This window comes from Artemia sp. Qi Xiang Cuo, chromosome 9 (genome assembly GCF_049724085.1).
Source record: "Artemia sp. Qi Xiang Cuo chromosome 9, ASM4972408v1, whole genome shotgun sequence".
Classification (NCBI taxonomy): Eukaryota; Metazoa; Arthropoda; class Branchiopoda; order Anostraca; family Artemiidae; genus Artemia; species Artemia sp. Qi Xiang Cuo.
In genome coordinates this window covers 38,672,332-38,697,145 of record NC_142802.1, presented here as the reverse complement: position 1 = coordinate 38,697,145, position 24,814 = coordinate 38,672,332, and the positions used below count along the sequence as shown (strand labels likewise).

The 24,814-nt window shown below is 36.5% G+C and overlaps 1 protein-coding gene across 1 annotated transcript in view; it reads left to right on the top strand.

Annotated features, from left to right (window-relative positions):
• The window catches only part of LOC148948630 (protein unc-13 homolog A-like), a 143,658-nt gene that overhangs the window by 27,421 nt on the left and 91,423 nt on the right, over positions 1 to 24,814 (top strand). The window contains exons 3-4 of the mRNA XM_089094982.1: positions 6,453 to 6,572; positions 21,311 to 21,513. Of these exons, the coding sequence (XP_088951108.1) occupies positions 6,453 to 6,572; positions 21,311 to 21,513 (323 nt within the window). The remainder of the gene's footprint in view (positions 1 to 6,452; positions 6,573 to 21,310; positions 21,514 to 24,814) is intronic.

Below are 24,814 nucleotides of genomic sequence, written 5' to 3'. Positions count from 1 at the left end.
ATATCTAAACTTTGCTTAAATTTAACTGAGGGTAATGTACACTTGCCAGAAGGTGTTAGACAAAAGACAAAGCAACGTCGTTCCACTCTACGTGCCTTGGGTTGCAAAAACAAAGGAAAAAATTTTAAAAGAAAGCGTCTGCTTCAAGTGGGCGGTAAGCCCTATAAATTGACTCCAATAGAACTTGTCCTCTCACCCGTGGAACACTTAGAAGACAATCTAAGCAAATTCATTAATGATTTAAATATTGCCGACGATAAAAAGCTAGTTTTACTTCAAGATGCATTGCGTCGTGTGGACAAACATAGACCTTGTCGTGAGAGATCCAGTGTCACAGATCCCCCTAAACAGGAAACACCTCAAGAATCTGCATGAAAACAATCAAAGGAGAAGGAATCGGATTCCATGGTGACATCAATTGGAAACCTATTGCCAGTGACCTATCGAGAACAGAGTAAAAGAGTATTAATATATCTCATGTTAGAAAGTGGTGATGATTATCAAGTTCAAGTCGATAACACAGGGAAAGGAATCATAATTCAGGGAAAAAGTTATAATCTACTTGATTTAATTTGCGATATGGTTACGAATCGTAAAGGACTTTTATCATTTGACAATAATCTATACACCTTTCTAAATGCATCAAACTTTTCCATAAGCCTTATTTGCAAACAAAAAAATCTATGGAAATTAAGGGAATATAGTAGGTGTTAGTCCTCGAACAACAACATCATTTAAAAAAGAAAGAGAAGAAGACGATGATTTTAAATCAATCTTGGAAAGTACTAGCACTCCTAGTTGCAACAGCAATAATTTGACAAGACCGACGATGATTAGAAAAAAGCGAACAGGTATTGATATCGACTCATTCTCACAAGCACAACCCTCCAGTGTACTAAAGGGAAGTGGACATTACACCACGTGTTTGCGCTCAAAATGGATGAAGTTTTGTAACATGTCTATGAAAATATTGGGGAAGTGGGAAGTCTAAGCTCCCCCACAACGCTTTCTAAGGTTACCTCTGACATCGGTGATGGAACATTAAAAAGTGCAAAAGAATATCTAGAAAATGAACCGAGTTACACTCTGCATCGGAATCGTAGGCTTCGTGCCAAACAATATTGACAAACTAAAGCCTTTTTCCCTCTGCATATAATACAAACTGATCTTTTAACTCTAGACGCGATTCAACAGCGTCACAATACACCCTACAAATATATTCTAGTGGCAATCAGTGTCTTTAGTCGCTATGCATATGCGATTCCATTGCTATCAAAGAGAGGTGTTGAAGTTGCTCATGCTTTAGAAAGTATTCTTGAACAGGATTGCTATAGAAAAATTCAATCGGATCGCGGTAGCGAATTTCTTAATCCTTATGTGCAAAAGGTTCTATTAAAATTTAATACAAAACTCTATCATAGTTACAGTCCGATAAAGGCTGCATTGGCTGGACGATTGATAAGAACGATTCGTCTTTTAATTTCAAGATATTGCACGTTGAAAAATACTGCTGCTTTTATGAATGATTTAGATAAAATCATACAAATATATAACCAACGACGAAATATAATACAAAACTCTATCATAGTCACAGTCCGATAAAGGCTGCATTTGCTGGACGATTGATAAGAACGATTCCTTTATTAATTTGAAGATATTGCACGCTGAAAAATACTGCTGCTTTTATTCATGATATAGATAAAATCATACAAATATATAACCAACGACCTCATCGATCACTATCCAATATTAGCCCTCGGGAAATTCATTGCAGTGAAAATACATTTGACGCTTTTCTAAAGCAATATTCCCGTAAAAAAACGACAACAACAAAAAATGTGAAGAAGAAATTCAATGTTGGTGATGCTGTTCGAATTAATAGAACCACCAATATTTTTGAAAAGGGGAATTATTTATGGAGCACTGAACTTTTAAAAGTGTCCAAAATCCTAGACACTCGGAGATCAACGGCGGTTTTTATGAATATGAACTACAAAAAGTTAGAAATACTAATGAAATTTTTTCAATTGAAAAGATGTTAAAGAGTCGTACTCGCAGGGGCAAGAGACAGTTGCTTGATCGCTGGCTAGGATACAACTCTGATTTTGATTTTTGGGTTGCAGTTAAAGACATTAACAATGCCCAATGATTCCTGTGTGACATTGATTTCCAATGTTTCCGATCTTCTCTACAATGATTTGGATAGAACAAGTGATTTTTGGACGAAACTCTCCCCTACTATCAAATTCGACGACGCGTATGAAGTGGCTCTTGTCGACTGCATTCCAAAAATGCATATGACATCCTGAGAAAAGATCGTAAATATAATATAAAAATTAGACCCTATCATTGGCCGCCATCCCCAGGTGATCAAGAACAAATTCAAAAGATCAATTGGATGAATTATCCATATATTGAATTACCCTACGAAGAATTCACCTGTATGAATGATTTATAACGTTCTATCAATAAAAGAATTTCTGCTCGTAAAAAAGGAGCCTTTCATTTCAACTATGCAAAGGAGGAGGGCAAGATCTACATTATTTCACCCATTGCCGATGAAAAGGTTGTTCTCAATGATAATCTAAAAGATGTTCTTGGCTTTATACTCAATATAATCAATTGTAAAAGTGCTGGAAACACTAATTTTTTTTGTGACTACCCGCCTGCCTTCTCCACAGAAACTTGTATATTTCTATACGCATCATTCTTTTATACATCGAGTGTTGGCAATAGCAATGTTCCCCTCCTACAAGTTTTTGAACGAAAAACCAATCAAGAACAGAATCATCACTACAATATAAAGCATCTTCAGTATATCCCCGTAAACACTTCCTATTTGGAACTCTGTCAGTTAACAATAAGAACTGAATTAGGTGATCCCCTAGCAATATTAAAATGTTTGGCTGTGGTTACAAGCCATTTTCGACCCATTCAACAACAAGATGTCTAATATAAAAGTGGCATTCATTTGCCCTGATATTGACTGCTATGTTAATACTCTTGGCCCAAGACAAGTGGGCAATGGAATGGACTATTATAAAGGTCGCTCATCAATTTCTGGCTATGGTCTTGGCAGTTGGTTTGCTAAGCATTTTCGCTCTGCACTACCTCTGGCTAGAAAATATATTGTACCGGATGCGACAGATTTTGCATCCTATACACTATACGATTGGGACTCTGGCAAGGATTTTAAAAAAGTGCTTCGGAAAATCTTCCGAAGCACTGTAAAATCTACTGTAGAATGCTACACATTCTACACTCCACACATCAGCAACTAGATTGTGAACAGTGGGAAAATTATTATTCAAAATTGGAAGAGGGTACAGGATCTGACGACTAAAAGTTGTGGCTTCCATGCGCTACTATGTTCCGTGCTTAGATGTCGCGGCTATACTTACAAGCAGTTTCTCAACATTTATGTAGACAATCCACGTCTGAACGACTTTATGTTGAAAAATATCCTCTCAGACCTGTATAATATTGATTTTAGTGCCCTACGAATAAAGTGCTTAAAAAAGGTATGTGAATTTGTTTATTAATGAAGAACAAATATACACAACAATGTCTTTATTCTACACTTTAGATTTCTTCTTCGGTGTATAGGCAACTGTCGAGAATCACTAATGCTGGTAGATCATTTGAATTCACTGCATATTGATCTTGATTGGCTGCAAAGTCAGAGTCACATTTTGTACAGTACAATGTAACTTCACACTTGTTGTATCTCTTTGTATAGCCAATGATACTATTTGCATTCATATTGTGAAATTCACGTGTTTGAATTTGTCTATTTGAAGCAATATCACATACAGTGTTTTCAAATGGTGAATCACATTCGGTATTACCAAATAAAAAGCACTAGGTTTATAGTCATAATTCGTAGCGTCGTCACAACGATGACGTAGAAACCAAATTGTCTTGTTACCCCAACAGTTGAATCGTATACCTGATTCTTCCTCCCAAAATAATTTAAAACCACGACGATACCAATCTCGTAGAAATAACCTAAATCACGTTTGGGGTTCATTCCAATTATACCGGGGTAAGTGTTCTCCCACTGATCACATTTGTCATAGTGGCAGTTGGAGTAAAGGTGTCCTCTAGGGTGAGAGTCACAAATCTTTTCAAGACATGAATTACAGTCTTTATTTTGTACTGCATAGCCTCTATGGATTGCATAATTTGCAGTTTTCATTATAGTCATCAATAATTGTACAATTCTCACATGATGACAAACTGCCAAGTGTGTACATGCATAGTGGACATGTATTGAACATTTTGGTCTCCGATGTCAACTCTCTCACAGCTAAAAAGAAACTAATCCACATTCGATAATATCAGAGGGGGATGGGAGAGGAGTAACTCTGTGACGTTACATAGCCTCTTTCGAAGGGAGAGCGATCTACATAGAATCTATGGCAATGCTTTCAAAAATAAATATATATATATATATATATATATATATATATATATATATATATATATATATATATATATATATATATATATATATATATATATATGTGTGTGTGTGTGTGTGTGTGTGTGTGTGTGTGTGTGTGTGTGTGTGTGTGTGTGTGTGTGTGTGTGTGTGTGTGTGTGTGTGTGTGTGTGTGTGTGTGTGTGTGTGTGTGTGTGTGTGTGTGTGTGTGTGTGTGTGTGTGTGTGTGTGTGTGTGTGTGTGTGTGTGTGTGTGTGTGTGTGTGTGTGTGTGTGTGTGTGTGTGTGTGTGTGTGTGTGTGTGTGTGTGTGTGTGTGTGTGTGTGTGTGTGTGTGTGTGTGTGTGTGTGTGTGTGTGTGTGTGTGTGTGTGTGTGTGTGTGTGTGTGTGTGTGTGTGTGTGTGTGTGTGTGTGTGTGTGTGTGTGTGTGTGTGTGTGTGTGTGTGTGTGTGTGTGTGTGTGTGTGTGTGTGTGTGTGTGTGTGTGTGTGTGTGTGTGTGTGTGTGTGTGTGTGTGTGTGTGTGTGTGTGTGTGTGTGTGTGTGTGTGTGTGTGTGTGTGTGTGTGTGTGTGTGTGTGTGTGTGTGTGTGTGTGTGTGTGTGTGTGTGTGTGTGTGTGTGTGTGTGTGTGTGTGTGTGTGTGTGTGTGTGTGTGTGTGTGTGTGTGTGTGTGTGTGTGTGTGTGTGTGTGTGTGTGTGTGTGTGTGTGTGTGTGTGTGTGTGTGTGTGTGTGTGTGTGTGTGTGTGTGTGTGTGTGTGTGTGTGTGTGTGTGTGTGTGTGTGTGTGTGTGTGTGTGTGTGTGTGTGTGTGTGTGTGTGTGTGTGTGTGTGTGTGTGTGTGTGTGTGTGTGTGTGTGTGTGTGTGTGTGTGTGTGTGTGTGTGTGTGTGTGTGTGTGTGTGTGTGTGTGTGTGTGTGTGTGTGTGTGTGTGTGTGTGTGTGTGTGTGTGTGTGTGTGTGTGTGTGTGTGTGTGTGTGTGTGTGTGTGTGTGTGTGTGTGTGTGTGTGTGTGTGTGTGTGTGTGTGTGTGTGTGTGTGTGTGTGTGTGTGTGTGTGTGTGTGTGTGTGTGTGTGTGTGTGTGTGTGTGTGTGTGTGTGTGTGTGTGTGTGTGTGTGTGTGTGTGTGTGTGTGTGTGTGTGTGTGTGTGTGTGTGTGTGTGTGTGTGTGTGTGTGTGTGTGTGTGTGTGTGTGTGTGTGTGTGTGTGTGTGTGTGTGTGTGTGTGTGTGTGTGTGTGTGTGTGTGTGTGTGTGTGTGTGTGTGTGTGTGTGTGTGTGTGTGTGTGTGTGTGTGTGTGTGTGTGTGTGTGTGTGTGTGTGTGTGTGTGTGTGTGTGTGTGTGTGTGTGTGTGTGTGTGTGTGTGTGTGTGTGTGTGTGTGTGTGTGTGTGTGTGTGTGTGTGTGTGTGTGTGTGTGTGTGTGTGTGTGTGTGTGTGTGTGTGTGTGTGTGTGTGTGTGTGTGTGTGTGTGTGTGTGTGTGTGTGTGTGTGTGTGTGTGTGTGTGTGTGTGTGTGTGTGTGTGTGTGTGTGTGTGTGTGTGTGTGTGTGTGTGTGTGTGTGTGTGTGTGTGTGTGTGTGTGTGTGTGTGTGGTGTGTGCTGCTGCTGTCGTTGCGTGTGTGTGTGTGTGTGTGTGTGTGTGTGTGTGTGTGTGTGTGTGTGTGTGTGTGTGTGTGTGTGTGTGTGTGTGTGTGTGTGTGTGTGTGTGTGTGTGTGTGTGTGTGTGTGTGTGTGTGTGTGTGTGTGTGTGTGTGTGTGTGTGTGTGTGTGTGTGTGTGTGTGTGTGTGTGTGTGTGTGTGTGTGTGTGTGTGTGTGTGTGTGTGTGTGTGTGTGTGTGTGTGTGTGTGTGTGTGTGTGTGTGTGTGTGTGTGTGTGTGTGTGTGTGTGTGTGTGTGTGTTTTTTTTTTTTTTCAGCATGACTCAAAGTATTGGGCTTGCAAGTAAATATTTTTTTTAATATATTTGATTTGTTTTAAGTTGTTTCTGATTTGCATATAATTGTGTATTTCACTAGGTTCGGACTCTATCTGGTGAAATGGATGTCTGGTACAATTTGGAGAAAAGAACTGACAAGTCAGCTGTCTCCGGTGCAATCCGATTACATATCAGTGTCGAAATAAAGGGAGAAGAAAAGGTCAGTAAGCTTGTTGATTCTATCCATCAACAGAAAAAGAATCTATTTTTTAAATTAATAAAAAATCAGCCCTTTCATCGGAAGCAAAATATTTTACATTTAATGAAGTTTTTTTTAGGCTAATAATTTGAAATCACTTGGTTTGTTATTTGTAACATTTTTCAGAAGAATTTTCTTTTGGCTTTTGGCATGTTCATTCCTTTGGCAAGTTTCCTGTTTCGATTTCGAACTATGTTCACCGATGAATTTTTTTTTTTCTTTGACTTTATTTATTGCTCCTGAAAAATCTCAAGTACAATTTGGATTTAAACTAAATGTTACGCAACTTATAGACGAATTAAAGCATGAAATTAGTTGAATTTCGGTTAAGCACTAGTCCACCAAACGTCTGTCTTTGATTGTCAATAGAAAGATTGTATTTTTTTTACAGTGTGAAACATCTGGAAAGTCAGCAATATTTTCTTCCAAAAGGGGTCAAACCCCAGCTCACATTCTACGAATTTATCATTAAAACTTAACATCTTATTTCCCTAACATTTCGAAGACTTGTCCTTTTCTTAAACATTGCTCTCGCTGTTAAATTGCTAATATCTCAAAGAAAAGTTATGGCATTCTAGAATCAAAACACTTATTTTGTGTTTATTTTCTTCTTAATTTGTATTCAGTAAGCATTAGGAGCATTGTTCTTAGAAACATTAACTAAATTATTAATTGAAACAAAAATTTTTAATCATGCCTAAAATCTATACCGCATGCCTTGAGTTTCTTTTACGCAAGGCCTCTTGTTGATCTTATTTTGAAGTTTACTATTTTTCTTACTGTTTTATTTAATTCATCTAAAGATACAAAAAATAAGATGAATTTTAATATTGAAGCTGAAAAACTGAAGTAATATCAGAATCACCAAATTTTATGCTCCCAAATCTTTTATTTTTCACTTCTTAATATTTAGTTTCAAGAGCGGTAGAAATTGGGTTGCCAATCAATTCCGATTTTCTTCCCTTCACCCAGTTTCAGAGTTAAAAGAGTAACAGTTGCTTGCCTTGTATTTTTTTTTTTTTTTTTAATAAGTGCTACCTTTGCAAAAAAATGATTTTCATTGTTGTTCAAGCCAGGGGTCTGCAAGTCTCGTGAAAACGGTTTTCCACAATGTATGAAATATATATATCTACACAAATGGATTACCATCAAGAATAACCAACTAAATTCTGAAAATTTTTATTTAGGAAGTAACTTTAATATAATTCTGTATAATTAATATAATTCTCATATAATAAAATGGCTATTATTCTTAATAAAATGGAATCAAAGGAAAAATAGTGACAAAAAGTGACCTATGTTAATTTTAAGACATTAATTTTTTTGGCTCTACCATTGATTAGTGTATAGATTCTTTTTATCTTTATTGCTTCAGCAAAGTCATAAGCTTTCACTTTATTTAGATTTTGTCCCAAGTGGCTTGATTATTGAAATATAAACCTTAGAGAATATCTTGGAGAAATCATTCCTTTGTGTGTCTTTGGTTGATTTAAGAATGTTGCCAACTTTTCCTCTGGGGAAATTTTGGGTTTCAAGTAGCTCTAATCTGCGGAAACTATTATTTAAGAAAGAAATTCACCAGAATAGGAAAATTTAAAGATTTCTCGTCTTGCAATCAGAGCTAAGGGGCTAGAATAAAATCGAAGTAGTTGTTGGCAACTCTGTTGAAAGGGTGAATTGACAAATGGTAATGCACAAATTTGCTAGTTTCATCAACAGGCGTCAGTATTAAAGTAAGAACTTAACTTGTGTAAATGCTCATAAATTCTAACTGGATGCTTACATACTTGTACTAATAGCAGGGTATGAGACAACTTGACGAGTCCTTTTTTGGTGGGCAATGTTGGAACCCTTGGTCCCAGTTTTTTCTGATAAATGTCCCTCCCAGATTCATTCCTTTTGGCCCCTTAATTATTTTCCTTCCCCGAGTAATAAATATTAATTTTCCTTTTATTTTTGTGACGCCATTTTGGGTCTTCTTAATTGCGTACGTGTTTAATAGACCACGAGGTAAGAAATTGCGCAGTTAGGGAGGTTGACCAGTAAATTAGTAAGTCCTAGGATTGGCTGGAAAGATTCATTTACCACCCTCGTAACCCCTGTCACATCACGCGGCTAGCGGGCTGGGAGAAAGAGTCCTTTTTAGTTCAGTTCTGATATACAACGTGTTGTGAATACAGTAAGGTTTTTTTATGTACTCTTTTAACTTTTCAGCTTAGGTCGAAGCTAAAAAGATAGTTAGAAAACCTTATCGGTAAACTTTGGCTTTAAATGTGGCCATAGACCATCCGATCACGTTAGTATACGGAACCGCGGAAATCCCACTAATTTGGGGCCGACGAGGAATCTCCCCCTCCAGTAAGTGGCATAGCAACTCTTTGCGCCATTTTTGCCTTTAAAAGTGGTGACCCCCACACGTTAAACATCCAATAAGTGGTGCAAGCGCCACACACCCTCTCCAATAAGTGTTGCCAGCGCCACACCCCCTCCAATAAGTGGTGCCAGCGCCACACCCCCTCCAATAAGTGGTGCCAGCGGTACTTACACTCCAATAGGCAATCTTTTGCTTGTACCTTTAATACTATGTTTATAGCCCCTGTTGCACCTTATACGACCGATATAACTTTAGGACAGGATGTCTAGCTCTGGTAGCAAGTCAGCGAGATAGCTCTTCAGAGCAATGGGTTTGAATTCTTAAATGCTAAGCCATACCCGAATCAAAATGACTTACATTGCGACCGAAGGCTCGGTGTCGTGTTTAGTGTTGTTTTCTCGCTCTTCAAAACAAAATGAACTTCTTTACATCAAACCCAGTTACAGCTACTGCATAGGCTGTTACGATAAAGCAACGAAATCAACCAACCTCTAATCCCTTGGTTTATTATTTTACATCTTTTCTAGCCAATCAAAATTCTCCTACGGCAAATAGTTACTTACCAATCAAAATATTATAAATTTGCGAAAACTACACTGACCTTGATAGAGAGAAAAAACAAAGTTTCGTAAAAAACTGCCTGTCAACAAAAAATAAGTGGACGACAAACGAAAATAAGTAACGAATGGAAAAGTTTTTCGTCAAATGATAAATATATCAAAAACACCCTCTAGTATTACCCGTTGTACGTTTTGAACCACAGAACGTAAAGAAAAATTTCTAGGTTTCTTTTCCCCAGAGCTACTTCAAATGGAAGGATTGTCATAGAAGCTTCAGAGGGGGCTCCCTCGCGTAAAAATTAAAAGTTCTTTTGTCCTTTTAAGAGTCAAAAGTAACTGGAGGGCAACCAACCCTGTTCACTTGCTCTATTTTGCTAATATCCTTCCCATTAACCTCCAAAGACATCCGATTAAAATTTTGTGGTAGAAATTTCATTCAAGATAGTCGAAATACTTAATAAATATGCCTCCGATTCGGAGTTGACCCCAAATGCCCCGAGACAAGGGCCGTAAATTATGCAAAGTAAATCAAAGGACGTAAGGAGCATCCAGGTTTTCAGAAGGGTGTATATGTTGAAACTTTCAAGGAATGCTGAGGGAGATGTTAAACTATATCTAAACCCACTATGTTTATTCAGGTAGTCAAAAGGGCATATCTGCAAAATATCACCAGAGGCTAAAGGTATTAAATTCAAACTTCCTGGGAACGTTGATGGGAATTTTGAACTAAATTCAAAGACTCTAGTTGCATCGAGGTTGACAAAATGCTGTATCTGTAATATATCAGAAATAGCTTAAGGGATTAAGTTGAATGGTGAGGGAATATTGAATTAAACCAAAACGCTACGATAATCCGGGTTGTGAAAAGGGTGTATCTTCAATATCTCAGGAACGGCTAAGGCTATTAAGTTGAAACTTTCGGGGAATGTTAAGGGAATGTTGATCTAAATCGAAAGACACTCTATGCTTTCAGGTTGACAAAGTGGCGAATCTGCCATAGAATACAAGAATACTAAGTTAAGGATACTAAGTCAAAACTTTCAGTGGATGTTGAGTAGGATTTTTAAATAAATCAGAAATATTACGTGCATTCAGCTTGTAAAAATAGCATATCTTAAATTTATGAGGTAAAGCTTAGAGTTACTTTAGACTTTGAGCAAAAGCTTAGGGATCTTAAACTAAACTAAAAGATACTTTGCACATCCAGTTTGTCAACAATGTGTATCTACAATTTCAGGAGCGGCTAAGGTATTAAGCTGAAACTTTTAGGGAATCTTAGGGGGAATGATAAAGAAAAAAAAACATTACGTACATCCAGGTAGTCAAAATTGCGCATCTCCAATGTCTCTGGAACAACTGATAGTATCAAGTTCAGACATTCAGGTAATATTGAGAGCGATGTTGAACTCAAAGTCAAAAGACATTGTAATCGTACAGATTGTCAAAATGGTGTAGATACAACATCTCAGGAACGTCTATGGGTATTAAATTGAAGCTTTTAGGGAATGTAAAGGTGATTGTTTAACTGAATCAAGGACACTATGTGATCAATCTTATCAGAATGGCATATCTCTGGAACGCCTAATTACTTTAAGTAAAAAAAAAATCAGGGAAGGTTGAGGGGGCCTCCAACAAAACAAAAAGAAACGGTGCACACAAGATGTCAAAATGACCTACATATAATGTCTCAGAAATGGCAAAGAGTGTTAAAAATAAAAATGCTTAGTAAACTTTCAGAGGGGAAGGGGCAGTGTCGATCCAGGGCAGGAGATAAAGCTGGAACTTTCAGGGAGTCCTAAGATACGATCAAGTGAACCTCACATTTTGACAAAGCCCAGGGGACAGAGGTAAATCAAAAGAAACTGTGCATCCAAGTAATCGAAATTGAATATATGCAATATCTTGAGGACGAATTTGGGTTTGAAGTTAAAGCTTAAAGGTACTGTTGGAGAAAAGGAATGCGAGTGTGGGGATAGAACCTTATGAAAATTTTGTTATTAAAAAAAGGAGGGAGAGGAGGTGAACAATTTATGTCTCTGATCCGCCAAGACATTTTTGCAATAAAAACATAGAAACCTACGTCAAAAGGCACTCTGCCTTTCCATTTTGTCGAGATTGAACATTTGTTGTATCTCGTAAACAGGTCGGGGTGTCAGGTTGAAACTTTCAGGGAGGGGTTAAGGAGGGGTTTAGGCTAGTGGAAGTTGACCTGTTTTAGGCTTGAGAGGGCATAGCTAAATCAAAAGACATCCTATGTATCCAGGCTATAATAATACCTCCTGTTCAGAGTATTGGAAACAACTTGGAGGATTGATCTGAACCCTTCAGGACGGCGAAATATCCTATTTGCAATATTATATGAACGCAAAAGGGAGTGAATTTTAAAACGGCCTTTGGGAAAGAAGGGTAGAGATGTAGGCAAAGCTACTTCGAATATTGATTTGGGGGAAGGGAAGGAGCTAAATATTTTTGTTTAGGATCCATCAGAAGGTTTTTGTATCATAGGCTCCTCTGGGACTTATAATCCATGCACAGTTTATTTTCAAGGTCAACCAGAAGATATTATGTTTTGCCAAGTTGTACAAATGGTGTACTTCTCATATCTTAGGAATTGCTTGAGGAATCAATTTGAGACTTTCAGAGAATGCTGATGGGGAGATAGGAGGAGCACCAGGACAATGGACTGTGACTTAGGAAAGGACAAAATTAAATGAAATGACATTATATATAGGCCTATCCAGTTTATCACAATACAATTTTTGCAATTTTTTAGGAATAACTTGGGGGTTAAAGCTGAAATTTTCAGGTTGTGTGGGAGTAGGCTGGGGAGGGGATCAGGGAGATCTCTAATATTGCAGTTCGGACGAAGCTCAAAATTTTATGTCCCCGATGCACATAAACATTTGTACACTTTAAAGCCCAATGGGACTTCAACGTATCGTCTAACCCAAAACAAACAGAAATTAAAACAAATAACAGAGTCAAACTCTAAACGAGCAGAAACTAAAATGAGAGGAGCTGACGCTCCTCAGCTTTCTGAAGACCAGAACATAATTTGCACTTTACTGAAAACAATCCAAATTTCAAGCTGAATGTTCCCATTCCTCACAATATCGAAAAAAAGCCATCATAGTCTTATCAGTCGTAATATTAGCAATAGTGGCATAATGCACATAGTGCCTTTTGGTTACTTGAACATCCACCTTGACACTCTCATGTTTAATTGATTATCCCCCTCGTCATTCCCAAGTTCCAACTTATTACCTTCAGTTATTCTTGAGTTTCATCAACATTCTCTGAAAAATTCACTTGAATGCAATTGGTCTTTTTAGCAGGATGGATCTCTGCTTTGAGTAGCCTAATTGAGCTCCAAAAAATCATATAGACGGATGCAAACCTTAAGAATTTAATCTTTCCTTACAGAGAAGTGATCAGGTCTGGACTCCCAAAATCTATAATCGGAAAACAAGTTCTTACCTCCCACAAAGTCGGATTGCAATTTGGTGACTTGTTCGGGAATACATCTTGATTGCCATGATTCAGGTGACAGCCTCCAACTCTCTCACATAGGTGAAATCAGACCCAAATGAAAAAAAAAATAACGCAACTCGGAAACTAGTCGTTTGTTCTTATTACGTTTGGCTGCCACATGGCAGCCCCTTTTTGCCGAATTTAGATGCTCTCTCCTACCAAACAGGTCTTGTTGGTGCTATATTCCCGATATACATAATGGATGTATATCGGATGTATATGTTCAACCTCCCTGTACCAGAGAGGTTGAATTGGTCTCGATAATAAAAAGTAAAACTTGGAATTAGTTCTCACTTTCCACTTAATTTTTTAATCCAAAAGCCCCTTTTAGTAGATGTGCTGATGTTTTGGCCTTGCTGGACATAGTATAAGCATAGTAAATACTATTGTAAACACTTTCTTTTCTCTTATTATGAACGGTATAAAATTACGGAATAATTTGGAAAATGAAATGAAGAGGAGAGAAAATTTTATGATTCTAAACGGAAATTGAAAGAAAAATTATTAAGTAAGTATGAATTTTAGTTTTGTTTGTTTTGGAGGAGATTTGATTTGATTCAATTTAAATTAAGTTGTAAATGTTTGTTGGTTGATGAGTGAGGCTCCACAGCATAGACATGATATGTAGTTGCTTCCCCCGTAGTATTATTTTTATCATTATTTTGTATTTTTCTTTTTTTTTTCTTTCTTTCATTCTTTCTTTCTTTCTTTTATAGGGAATTTAAATGATGTTATATGTATGCGTTTTAACCTGATTCACCCCACGTCGATGATTCGTTTTTGGGTGAATCATATTGATTTTGTATGTACATTTTTGTTTTTGTTAACTAAACATGTAAGGTCACGTCATATTAAACGCAATATGCACTATAACTTTGGTGGAACCAAAGTTTTGCGAAAAGGTTAAAAAGAAAATTAGAACTTAGGTTTACGATATCTACCTTTCTAAAATTCTTGCTTGGAAATTTTGAATAGGTCCATAATTTTGACCTCAAAATATTGACTATATGAACATGTTTTTGACATTGGCGTTTCTTCAACGTTCATTTTCATAGCTAGAGAGTTTTGTTTTGTTTCTTTTTCCACTATTTAGTAGACTAAAAAAACAAATTCACGAAAAACTACTAAAAACTTTTCAGAATTCATAGGCATTTTTATTCCCCATTTCACGATCCCTACACTGGAAAAACGTCTTAAATGTTAATTTCTTCTTACTCCTCTTTACATTGAATAACATGATTTTGTCGTTGCTTGGAAATATTTTAGCGTAAATAAGAATGAACGATTTGGAGAACATTCTTAAGAATGTTCAAGCCAAGCGAGGATCAAGTTGTCAAGCCAAGACCAAGCAGCATCAGTGCTCGCAGGCCGCTTTAATCGAATAAAGCTCACTGCAATGGATACAGTGTCCTGCCACTGGCTCAATAACTCATTATTATTTGATGTCCTTCCCATAGTTACGTCCATTATATGCAATTATCTCAGAATAAAGTGTTCAGCATCATTCCGTGACATTTCTTGTCTTGGCAACGAAGTGAACACAAGCCCTAACAAATTAGTTTGATAAAAAGTTAAACTAAACTTAAATCAGTTGAGAAACTTTGGTGTTGAGAAACTGAAATTCGTTGAGAAACCTTCCGTTGAGAATACCCTTCTTTAAATTATAAAACAAATATGATCTTCCGATGGTAAACAAATCATTCGTCCCCTCTACCGGATGATGAACATTTATGCTCAATAGCATTGTCGCATAATGTTATGGGCCAAATGTTACAATTGTAGGCTACAATAGACGCTCAAAACTCTGAAAATTGCTCTGCTATTAACAAAGCTTTCGACAAAGAGCTTTAATCTCCGAAAAGAGCCCAGAAGTTTTTTTTCGAGCATCTACCTTCACCCCTGCCTCCATCAGAAATAGAAAATTCTCATGAACTCCTAAAATGGTTGTGTTATACTTATATGAATAAAGCTTTTAAAAATGCATTTAAAATTGAACTTAGGGGGGTAGGAAGTTGTCTACAGGCTGTCACCCCTGCCACTTCTCTGTTTTTAATAGTTGAATGATTCTATGAAAATAGGTATATATCCGTTCCGACTGCAAAAAAAAAAAAACCTAGCTTAGAATTCAGCTCAAGTCCTAGGAAATATCCTCCCAAGGCTTAGTCTATAGTTTGGGGTGAAGTGGATTCTAAGCTAGATGGGTTTTTTTTTCTTTTTTAGACAAGATAGTTCATACAAGAATCTTTAAAACCTTACTAGTAGAAATTGGAGTTGAAACTGGAACTGGAAAAACCTTACCACATCCCAATTGGGATTTAACAGTCATTCGTGAAAGTTTTCATTAAAGTAACGCAATCATTTTCAGAGCTAGTTAGGAGTTCCTTTTTTGCATTTGTACTGGTGAAACGAGAGCAATCTGGCTTAATTTTATTAAAATTGCTTTTCTTCAAAATCAAAATTAAAAGAAATCATTATATACATAAATCTAACGATATCTACAAAGCTATAAAGCATGGACCATGAAATCTATTAAGCGTTCACCGCATGTATAAAAACACTTATGTTGGGTTGATTTGAACTCATCCTCTTTTCTAATCTTTTCTTTTATGGTTTCAATTAGTGTCAACCATAGAAAACAAGATAAAATACGCTAAAAATTGCTTGTTTCATTATACTTTTTTAAGTCAAAATTTGACATAAGAAGTATTTAACAAAATAATTTGCAGTAACTAACATGTTTAATCTCACTTCAGTCAAATTAAACATGTTTAATTCAAGTCATAGTGCTAGCTTTACCTTAGTTAAGAATCAAGTGTTTCCCATCTATTATTACAATTTTTCCCAGTGACTTTCTCTGTAAGAGGTGGTCCTATCAACTAGTAAAAGTTGGTTATTCGATCATAAACCGGAAGATCTAGGTCCTTTTTTAAGAACCAGAAGAAATCGGAGAGTACTTCTATGCCTAATCTCTTCCAGGCAATCCCCCCCTCTCTCTCTCTCTCTCTCTCTCTCTCTCTCTGACATCGTATAGAAATTTAAAAACAGGCAAATTTTGCTCAGAATAGTTAGAAGGTTCAATGAATATTCCTCCAGGCATGATATGACCTACGCAACCTATGGGGACAGCAGCTACATACCATGTCCATACTGTGGAGTCACACTCAAAAACCAATGTACAATTATAACAAAATTTTAATTGAATCAAGTAAAACCTAAAGAAAGAAAAATAAAATTCATTCTTGCTTAATGATTTTTCTTTCAAATTCCCTTGCAGTCACAAAAATGTTTAATCTTCTTCATTTCATTGTCTAAATACACTTCTTATTACTTTATACCCTTCATAGTAAAAGAAATGGTGGTTATCCAGAATATTTTCATTAACACATCTACTAGAAGGGAATCCAGGATCTCAACAAAACCGGAAAGTAAGTAACGGTTACTGTTCTAATCGTGCCTTTTGGTTTGATGTCATAGATCATCCAGCCTCAGTAAGAGGAGGGACAGGAAGGTCCCTAAATATTTGTCAGTGGACTATCCACCATTAGAGGGGGTTATACCCTGGTTGGTCGACTAAAGCTTTAGAGGCATGAGAGCAAATTTCCTACACACAATTTTTGGGACTAAAACCTGAATTAACCCTTGTGGTTTCAATCATAGGCAGCGCAATCACGCTGACTAAGTAAAGAACTATGTTGGCACAATGTGTTTTTTTTTCTTCCATACCTGGGCACTTCATATCGAAGGAGTTGTCGTAGAAACTTGGAAAAGGGCTCATTCGATTGGTAATTGGAACGGCTAGTGCCCTTTTAAATAGTCGAAAGTGATTGAAGGCAAAAGTGCAAATTATGTTCTGGCCATGGGAAGGCATAGGGGTTTTGATCCCTACTCATGTTAATTTCTTTAAGTTTCTGTAAGCTCGTTTTGAGTTTGACTCGGTTATTTATTGTAATTTCAGTTCGTTTTGGGTACTTACTACCCCTTGTATCGTGAGAATGAACAGTAGACCTAATGGACAATAAATCACCAAAACAACGAGGCTGAATATCCCGCTGCAGTCCAAAATACACCACAATACGTAGAATTCACGAAGCAAAGTTTTTAAAGTTGGGTAAATTTCTCTAACAGACTTACGTGGAGATATACCGGCTAAAATTCCTACTGCATGATTTTGTAGAACTCTTATTGGTTTTAGGATAGAAAGTAGAGAGCCAAATACTCGAACAATAAAGTATATAGGCTACGGTTGTATTAAAGAAAAAATAATGATGGCGAAGGACAGACTGGGGAAAACAATGTTGGAGTTTCTTCATTATACCGAGATTTTTTGCCACAATTTTGCTAATTAAAGTTGCATGTTGCTTAAAAGATAGAGTTTCATCTATCACATTCCAAAGGTATTTAAAAGATGCAGTTTGTTTTATAACTCCATTGGACATATCTAATTCCTTGATCCATGGGTAGAAGTTTGGTGATCGCGAGAAAATAATAAAGTTAGACTTAGCCATGTTGATCCTTAGTTTATTTACCCTCAGCCATGCTACAATTCTATTAACTGATTCCTTCATGGAAATCTGCAGCAGCTCCGCTGTCTTAGCTGTGCTAATGGCTGTTGTGTCATCAGCAAAAAGTGAAACTGTCTCATTAGTCGGTTTTACCGTTAGTTCATTTATTCTATAGCAGAAATTATTTAGACAATTTGGTAGATCATTATTAAATATCAAGAAGAATATAGGACCAAGAACTGATCCTTGCGGAGCACCTATTTCAATACGCTTTTTTCCTGAAGAAGAGTCATTTAGTTAGACATACTGATAACGATTAGCCTACTTAAAAAACTTCGTAAAAAATTTAATGATTTTTCCCCTCAAACCATACATCTCACCCTTCTTAAATAGAAGTTCATGATCCACAGTGTCGAAGGTTTTCATCAGATCTAAAATAGATCACCTATTTTAAAACCTTTATCTAATACATCATTAATAATAGTTGTCAAATAAATCATCGCCTGTTTGTAAATTTGTTTGAATTTTACATATTTGGAATGGCCGCGGTAAGCCGAGGTTTACAATAAGAGGCTTTATATCTCTGTAATAGGATTCTCTGATATTCTGAATTGTATGGTACAATTTTAGCCAAGGTCATTGCTTCTCATTGGGGTTGTTTTCCCCTTTTTTCTAAAACCAGGCAAAACTTCTCAGGTTTGTAACTTTTTATGGGTACAATTTTTGGTATTTTGCCAATCTGGAATGACCGCAAAACACCAAATTTTTTGGTGTATAGCCTGCATTGTTTTAAAAAACTAGATTTTTGGATTTTGTGTTGCTATGAGCACGAATCGTAGAGCTACGAATCACTCTATTGTGAATTACCACTAACTGTCTGACCGCATCTATTCTTAGGAAGAAATAAGCCACCTCGTAGCATAATGGCTACTGAAACCTAGAAGCTGAATAAACTACTTTTGAATATTTCTAAATTCAGCTTTTATCGCAAAATTTTCCCGACTAGAATTTTATGCACCAAAAACTACGCTGTAATTTTCACCAAGGTCCCCCCTACTTCTAAGGGTATTCTTAAAAATTCAGACAAAATTTTGCAGGCCCATAACTTTTGTTGAGTAATTTTAAACGTAATGAATTTTATGTAGGCTATTCAGAATCACCATACAATTCAACTCTATTGATATAAAAGTCCTTGTCGCCATTTTATTTTACAGTTTCTGTTTCACTAACACGAATCACGCTTTACTTACAATTCGTTACTATGGATAGTTCAATTGTCCATCTCTTACTATTTCTTCTTTAATATCCTCTTGTCACTTCTAATTCTATTTTGTTAGTACTCTTACAGCTTCACAAAAAGTCGAAGTCAATCCAAATTCCCATCGAATAAATTGCTTGCATATTGGCTATTTTGCCCTGTACGCCAAGCTATCTATCCCTTTGGGAAATCCTTTCAACAGCGGAAGCGTAGTCTCTTTTCCATGGCTCTGGGAAAATGTTTCAAGCACAGGATATAATTCTTGATGGGCGGGAAACAGAAGGTCAAAGCGTGTTTTTTCACAAGTAGTCCATCTTTTCCAATGAAAAATTCAGTGGATCGAAGAAATAAATAGTAGTCTCGTTTATTTCATAGCCATAGCTCTCTATTAAATCATGCTTTATTGCATTTGAAAGATAATTACCGTAAAACACAATAGCTCAGGAATGAAAAAGTTTTACTTAAGACCTGTTTTTTCCGTAACACATTTAGACGAACGCTTTTAGATTTATTGCTCAGGCAATTTGAAAAACATGATACGTGAACAACTTAATGCAAACAAAGAAACTAAAATAAAACAGAACATCACGATCAACAAAAGAATAGCTGACTTTCCAAGAGATTCAGAACGTAGAAATAGAAGAAACAGGAAATGGTGAAACATTAGCTCTGCTCATATACTGGATAACTTCTATTCCATTTCAGTTCTAATGTCACTCTTTACATTGATTTGGAACTTGTGTTTCCTATTTGATGCATAAAAAGTGCCAACCGGTCTTTTCACATTTTGGTTGGTATCAAATCTGAAGTCAAAGGATTGGTTGAATTTGAATCACAATAAAAAATTTGCTTAGAAGATAGTCATACTATTCTATGAAATTATAATAAATCTTTATTACTACTACTACTACTGCTAGTAGCAACTCACCGCAGTACCAAGCCACTTGAGTCCAACGCGGCTACGAACGCTCCTACTCCATCCTAATCTATTCAAACACCCCCTCTTTAAGCCCTCCTAGGAAGTTTCCATTTCCTTTAAATCTTACTTTATGACATCCTCCCACCCCAGACGAGGACGACCTGCTTTCTGTTAAGCGAGAGGGGGGTTAGTTGCCCTTTAATCACTTTTGACTATTAAAAAAGGCACTATCCCTTTCAATTTCCAATTAAATGAGCCCTTTTTGAAGTTTCTACGACAAAGTTTTCTATAAAAACCTTATATGCCGTCAGGGCATAACTTACAACCCTTGCCCTGAGGGCTGTATGGGGGGGTGTCATCCTCAAGGACCTAATTTCCTGAATTTTCAACTACGTTGAACAAAATGGCTATCTAAAAATTTTGATTGGATGTGTTTGGGGAAATGATGGGCGTGAGAGGGGAGCTAGGTGCCCTCCAATCACTTTTGACTATTAAAAAGGGCACTAGCCCTTTGAATTTCCAATCCAATGAGCCCTTTTTGAAGTTTCTACTTAAAAGCTTTCTATAAAAACCTTATCTGCCCCCAGGGCATAACTTACAAACCTTGCCCTGAGGGCCGTGGAGGGAATGCCCTTCTCGAAAACATAATTTCTATCTGGAAATCAACTACCCTGAACAAAATGGCTATTTCAAAATTTTTATTGGATGTGTTTGAGGAAATGGTGGGCGTGGAAGGGGTGTTAGTTGCCTTCCAATCACTTTCGACTATTGAAACAGGCACTAGCCAATCCAATTTTCAATCGAATTAGCCCTTTTCGACAAAGCTTTCTATAAAAACTTTATATGCCCCCACGGCATAACTTAAAACCCTTGCCCTGTGGGCTGTGGGGGGGGGGGGGGGTGGCCTCCTCAAAAACATAATTTTTGAGGAAATCAACTACGTTGAACAAAATACCTATCTCAAAATTTCATTGGATGTGTTTGGGGAAATGGTGGGCGTGAAAGGGGTGTTAGTTGCCTTCCAATCACTTTCGACTATTAAAAAGGGCACTAACCATTGCAATTTCCAATCGAATGAGCCCCTTTTGAAGTTTCTACGACAACGCTATCTATGAGAACCTTATATGCCCCCAGGGCATAACTTACAACCTTTGCCCTGGGGGTCTGGGGGGTTTGTCATCCTCAAATACATAATTTTCAGAACTTTCATGTACGTTGAACAAAATGGCTATCTCTAAACTTTGATTGAATGTGTTTGGAGAAATGGTGGGCATGAGAGGGGGGGGGGGTAATTACTCTCCATTAACTTTTGACTATTAAAAAGGGCACTAGCCCTTTCAATTTCCAATCAAATGAGCCCTTTTTGAAGTTTCTACGACAAAACTTTCTATGATAACCTTACATGCCCCCAGGGCATGTAAGGCATGTCTCATTTCAACAATGATTGCTTACACTTCAAAGGAGCTTCAAGAGTCAGGGAAAGGTTCTTTTTTTATTCATTGTTTGTGTTCTTTTGTACTATGTTTATCATTTATTTTTTTTTACTTATTTCTAGGTGGCTCCGTATCATATTCAGTATACTTGCCTTCATGAAAATCTTTTTCATTATTTGAGTGAGAAGGTACATAGTGGCGGATTCAAGCTTCCAAAGGTGAAGGGTGATGATTCCTGGAAAGTTTACTTTGAAGACCCAGGAGAAGAAGTTGTCGATGAATTTGCTATGCGTTACGGAATTGAATCCATTTATCAAGCAATGACGTAAGTAACCTATTTTACTTATGCAATATTCCTTTTGAGTCAAAATTGGACAAAACAGAGCTGAGAATGCGCAAAATGTCACAAAGCATCCATAAGGTGCTATCAAGATCACATAAATTGTATCAAAGATTGGTGCTTTTACTATCCAGATTTCGTTGTAGACCCGAGATTCAAATATTTGGAGACAATGTAGCCGAAAGTTTAAAGAAAAAATAATAAACAAATCACCCAGAAATGTTGACCAAAAATTTTTTACCCTAGACTACACAGATTGGTGGTGAGACTACACAAATTGTCTCTGAGAATTTCAAGATATATCCCTGAGAGTGTACAAAGTGAAACCGATATTGCAAGAGAAATAGCAGAGATTCTTGGTAAAAAAAAAAAAAAAATCATGTAAATAAAAAACCAATTAATAAAGGGATGTAGATAGCCTGATAGTAGGCCTACATCCAACAGGACCCTATGGGCTTATTTCCTTGCAAAAATCATTTTGCTATGAAAATATTTGTCTATTACATTGACAGAAGAATATCAAGGACAAATATTGGTTTATATAATACCAAGATACCCTTATGAAACAAGTAAAAAATTTAACTAATTGTAAGAAGTCAAAAATAATTCGTAGAAATTTTTTCAACTTAGCGACTCTGCTTTAACGGCAAAATTTGATAGCGGATGATTTTGCAGAAAATCCATTATTTTACCAAATTTGTTATGTCTATGAGGCAGAATAGACCTATTTTTAATGTATATGAGGCGAAATAGACTTAAACCTTGTGAAAAGAGTGAAATTACAGCACAAAGACGGGTATACTTGAGAGGTTACCCACAACATCACCTCTTCCTTCTTATTCATTTTAAATTATTCAATTATTCATTAAGTGTCACACAAATATGTGTTAGACTATCTGTTTGTCTATCTCTGAATTTGTAATTTTTACCAATTGGACGTCCTACTGTCCTATGCTCCCCTTCAAATGATATACAACTTACAAAACCATTTGTTAATAAATCATTTCAATTGCCTTTGTCAACCTCATTACCAGTATACCATGTCCAATTCTAATATGAACCTGTTAATGATACCTTCAAATTTCAAAACCAAAGAAGGATTTTCAGGGTGTATTCCTTGATTCAAGCTTCTTTCTAGCAAGTGACATTAAACATTTCCTTAAAACAAGACAGTTGCATTACAAATCCTGGATTTAAGTCTGCATTTTTTCTCAAGTTAACGTCTTACTGTCCTATGGTCCCCTTCAAGTGATATACAACTGACAAAACCATTTGTTGATAAATCATTTCAATTTTCTATGTACAACTCATTACCAGTATACCATGTCCAATTATAATAAGATCATCTTAATAATACCTTCAAATTTCAAATCAAAGTAAAATTTTCAGGGTACATTTCTTGATTCAAGCTTCTTTCTAGAATGTAAAATTCAACATTTCGAAATAACAAGCCAGTTGCATGACAAACCCTTCTAAGTAAAAAAAATCTAAGTCCCACGAAAAAATTAAAATACTTAAGTCCAAAAATTTCTAATTCTCCTCCCCCCCCCCAAAAAAAGTTCTAAATTGTAAAAATTCTAAGTTCAAAAAGTCCCCCAAAAAGATCCAAGTTCAAATAAATTCAGATTCAAAAACAAATAAGATTTGCTTCAAGGGCTAAGCTCGCAAACTACCCGAAGGTAGTGTAAACACTTTTTAGTTTTGATATTGCTCTTTACCGTACCCTGGAGGTCTGGGTTTCAAAATATTCTATTCATTGAATTCAATAGTTCAAGACTGGGTAGGAGGGAGGGATGTTTTTTAAGACTAACTATTATATATGATATACAAACAGATAAAATTCGGTAAATGCTCTTTTTAGTTTTGAAATTGTTCTTTACCATCCCCCTGAAGGTCCAGGTTCAAAATAGTCTACGGATTGAATTCAGCAGCTTAAGAATGTCTAGTAGAGAGGGAATTTTTTTAAACTAAAGATCATATACATACAATTCGGTTACTAAAAGGATTGTAAGTGCCTTTTGATAAACAAAACTGTATGAAAAACAGTCCCCGTCCATTAAGCATACGAAAAAAAATATAGCTTACGAACCTTTTGTATATTACAGTCCTCGTCAGAATTCATTTTAATAAACGTGTTGTTTGATCAAGCTTGCTTTATCTAATTATAATAACTTGGGCCAAATCTCATTCTTTTACATCAAATAGTTGGTAACCAAACGTATCCATCACCAGAAGCCTTACGCAAGATACCTTACACAATGGGAGTACTGCCCGCTTGGATACCATTGGATTGTTACAAAATAAACTTGGTAAGCAATTTTTCCAGGAATGTTGTTATCGCAAAAGACCAGATGTGAGGGATTAGTAATTCCAATAGTCACCTGAGTAGAGCCGTTGCAGTACAGATAGAGGGGATACTACTTTTATATATTTGGAGCCAGCATAAAAAAAAAAATTTTTAATGTGTTCATTGTTATCAAAATACTGTTATTTAGAGTTTCGTTAGCCTACTATTGGGCAGAATCGCTCCTTTCTTACAATCTTTTACTCGAACTACAGTTCGTTAATATCAAAAACTAGCTTTTAAAGATATTTTAGAGACTGTGTGTCCACTTTTTCTGATAAAACCGATCAGGAGTGTTATTACCATACACATCCAACAACTGAAGTTGTCGTTGTTTTGTTTTTTAACTGAAGTGAATACTTCGTAGGATAGGACTATTAACGAACTACTGTTCCTTAATATCAAATCTAACTTTTAAGGAGGTTTTAGAGACTGTGTGTCCACTATTACTGATAAAACTGATCCAAAGCGTTATTGCCCTACAGATCCAACAACTGAAATCGTTTTTGTTTTGATTTTTAACTGAAATGAATATTTTGTAAGGCAAGACTACTAGGCATAGTAAGTTTTATATTTTTGCTTGTTTGATGTAATTATGACATATTTCCCTTTTTGGCTTTAATAGTTGTATGAAACTTTGTTAAGCCCAAATGGCTGATATTCCAACTTACGGTACAGGAGAGAATAGAGGCAACTAACGCATTTGGCTAATTCCAGCACCAAGTGCCGCAATTTTAACGTAATTTTTTAGTTTTCTTCTAATTTTACCCAAATCTCAATTTCATTACGTAAAACCATTTTCAAGAATTACCATCCAGTTAGTAAAATCACTAAACTTTCTATTGTATATAGGGGTAACTTTTCCCGGCAGGATAGTTAGCTGCCAAAGACAGTAATAAAAATATTTCCATATAAATATATCATCATCAAGATTATTTCTGA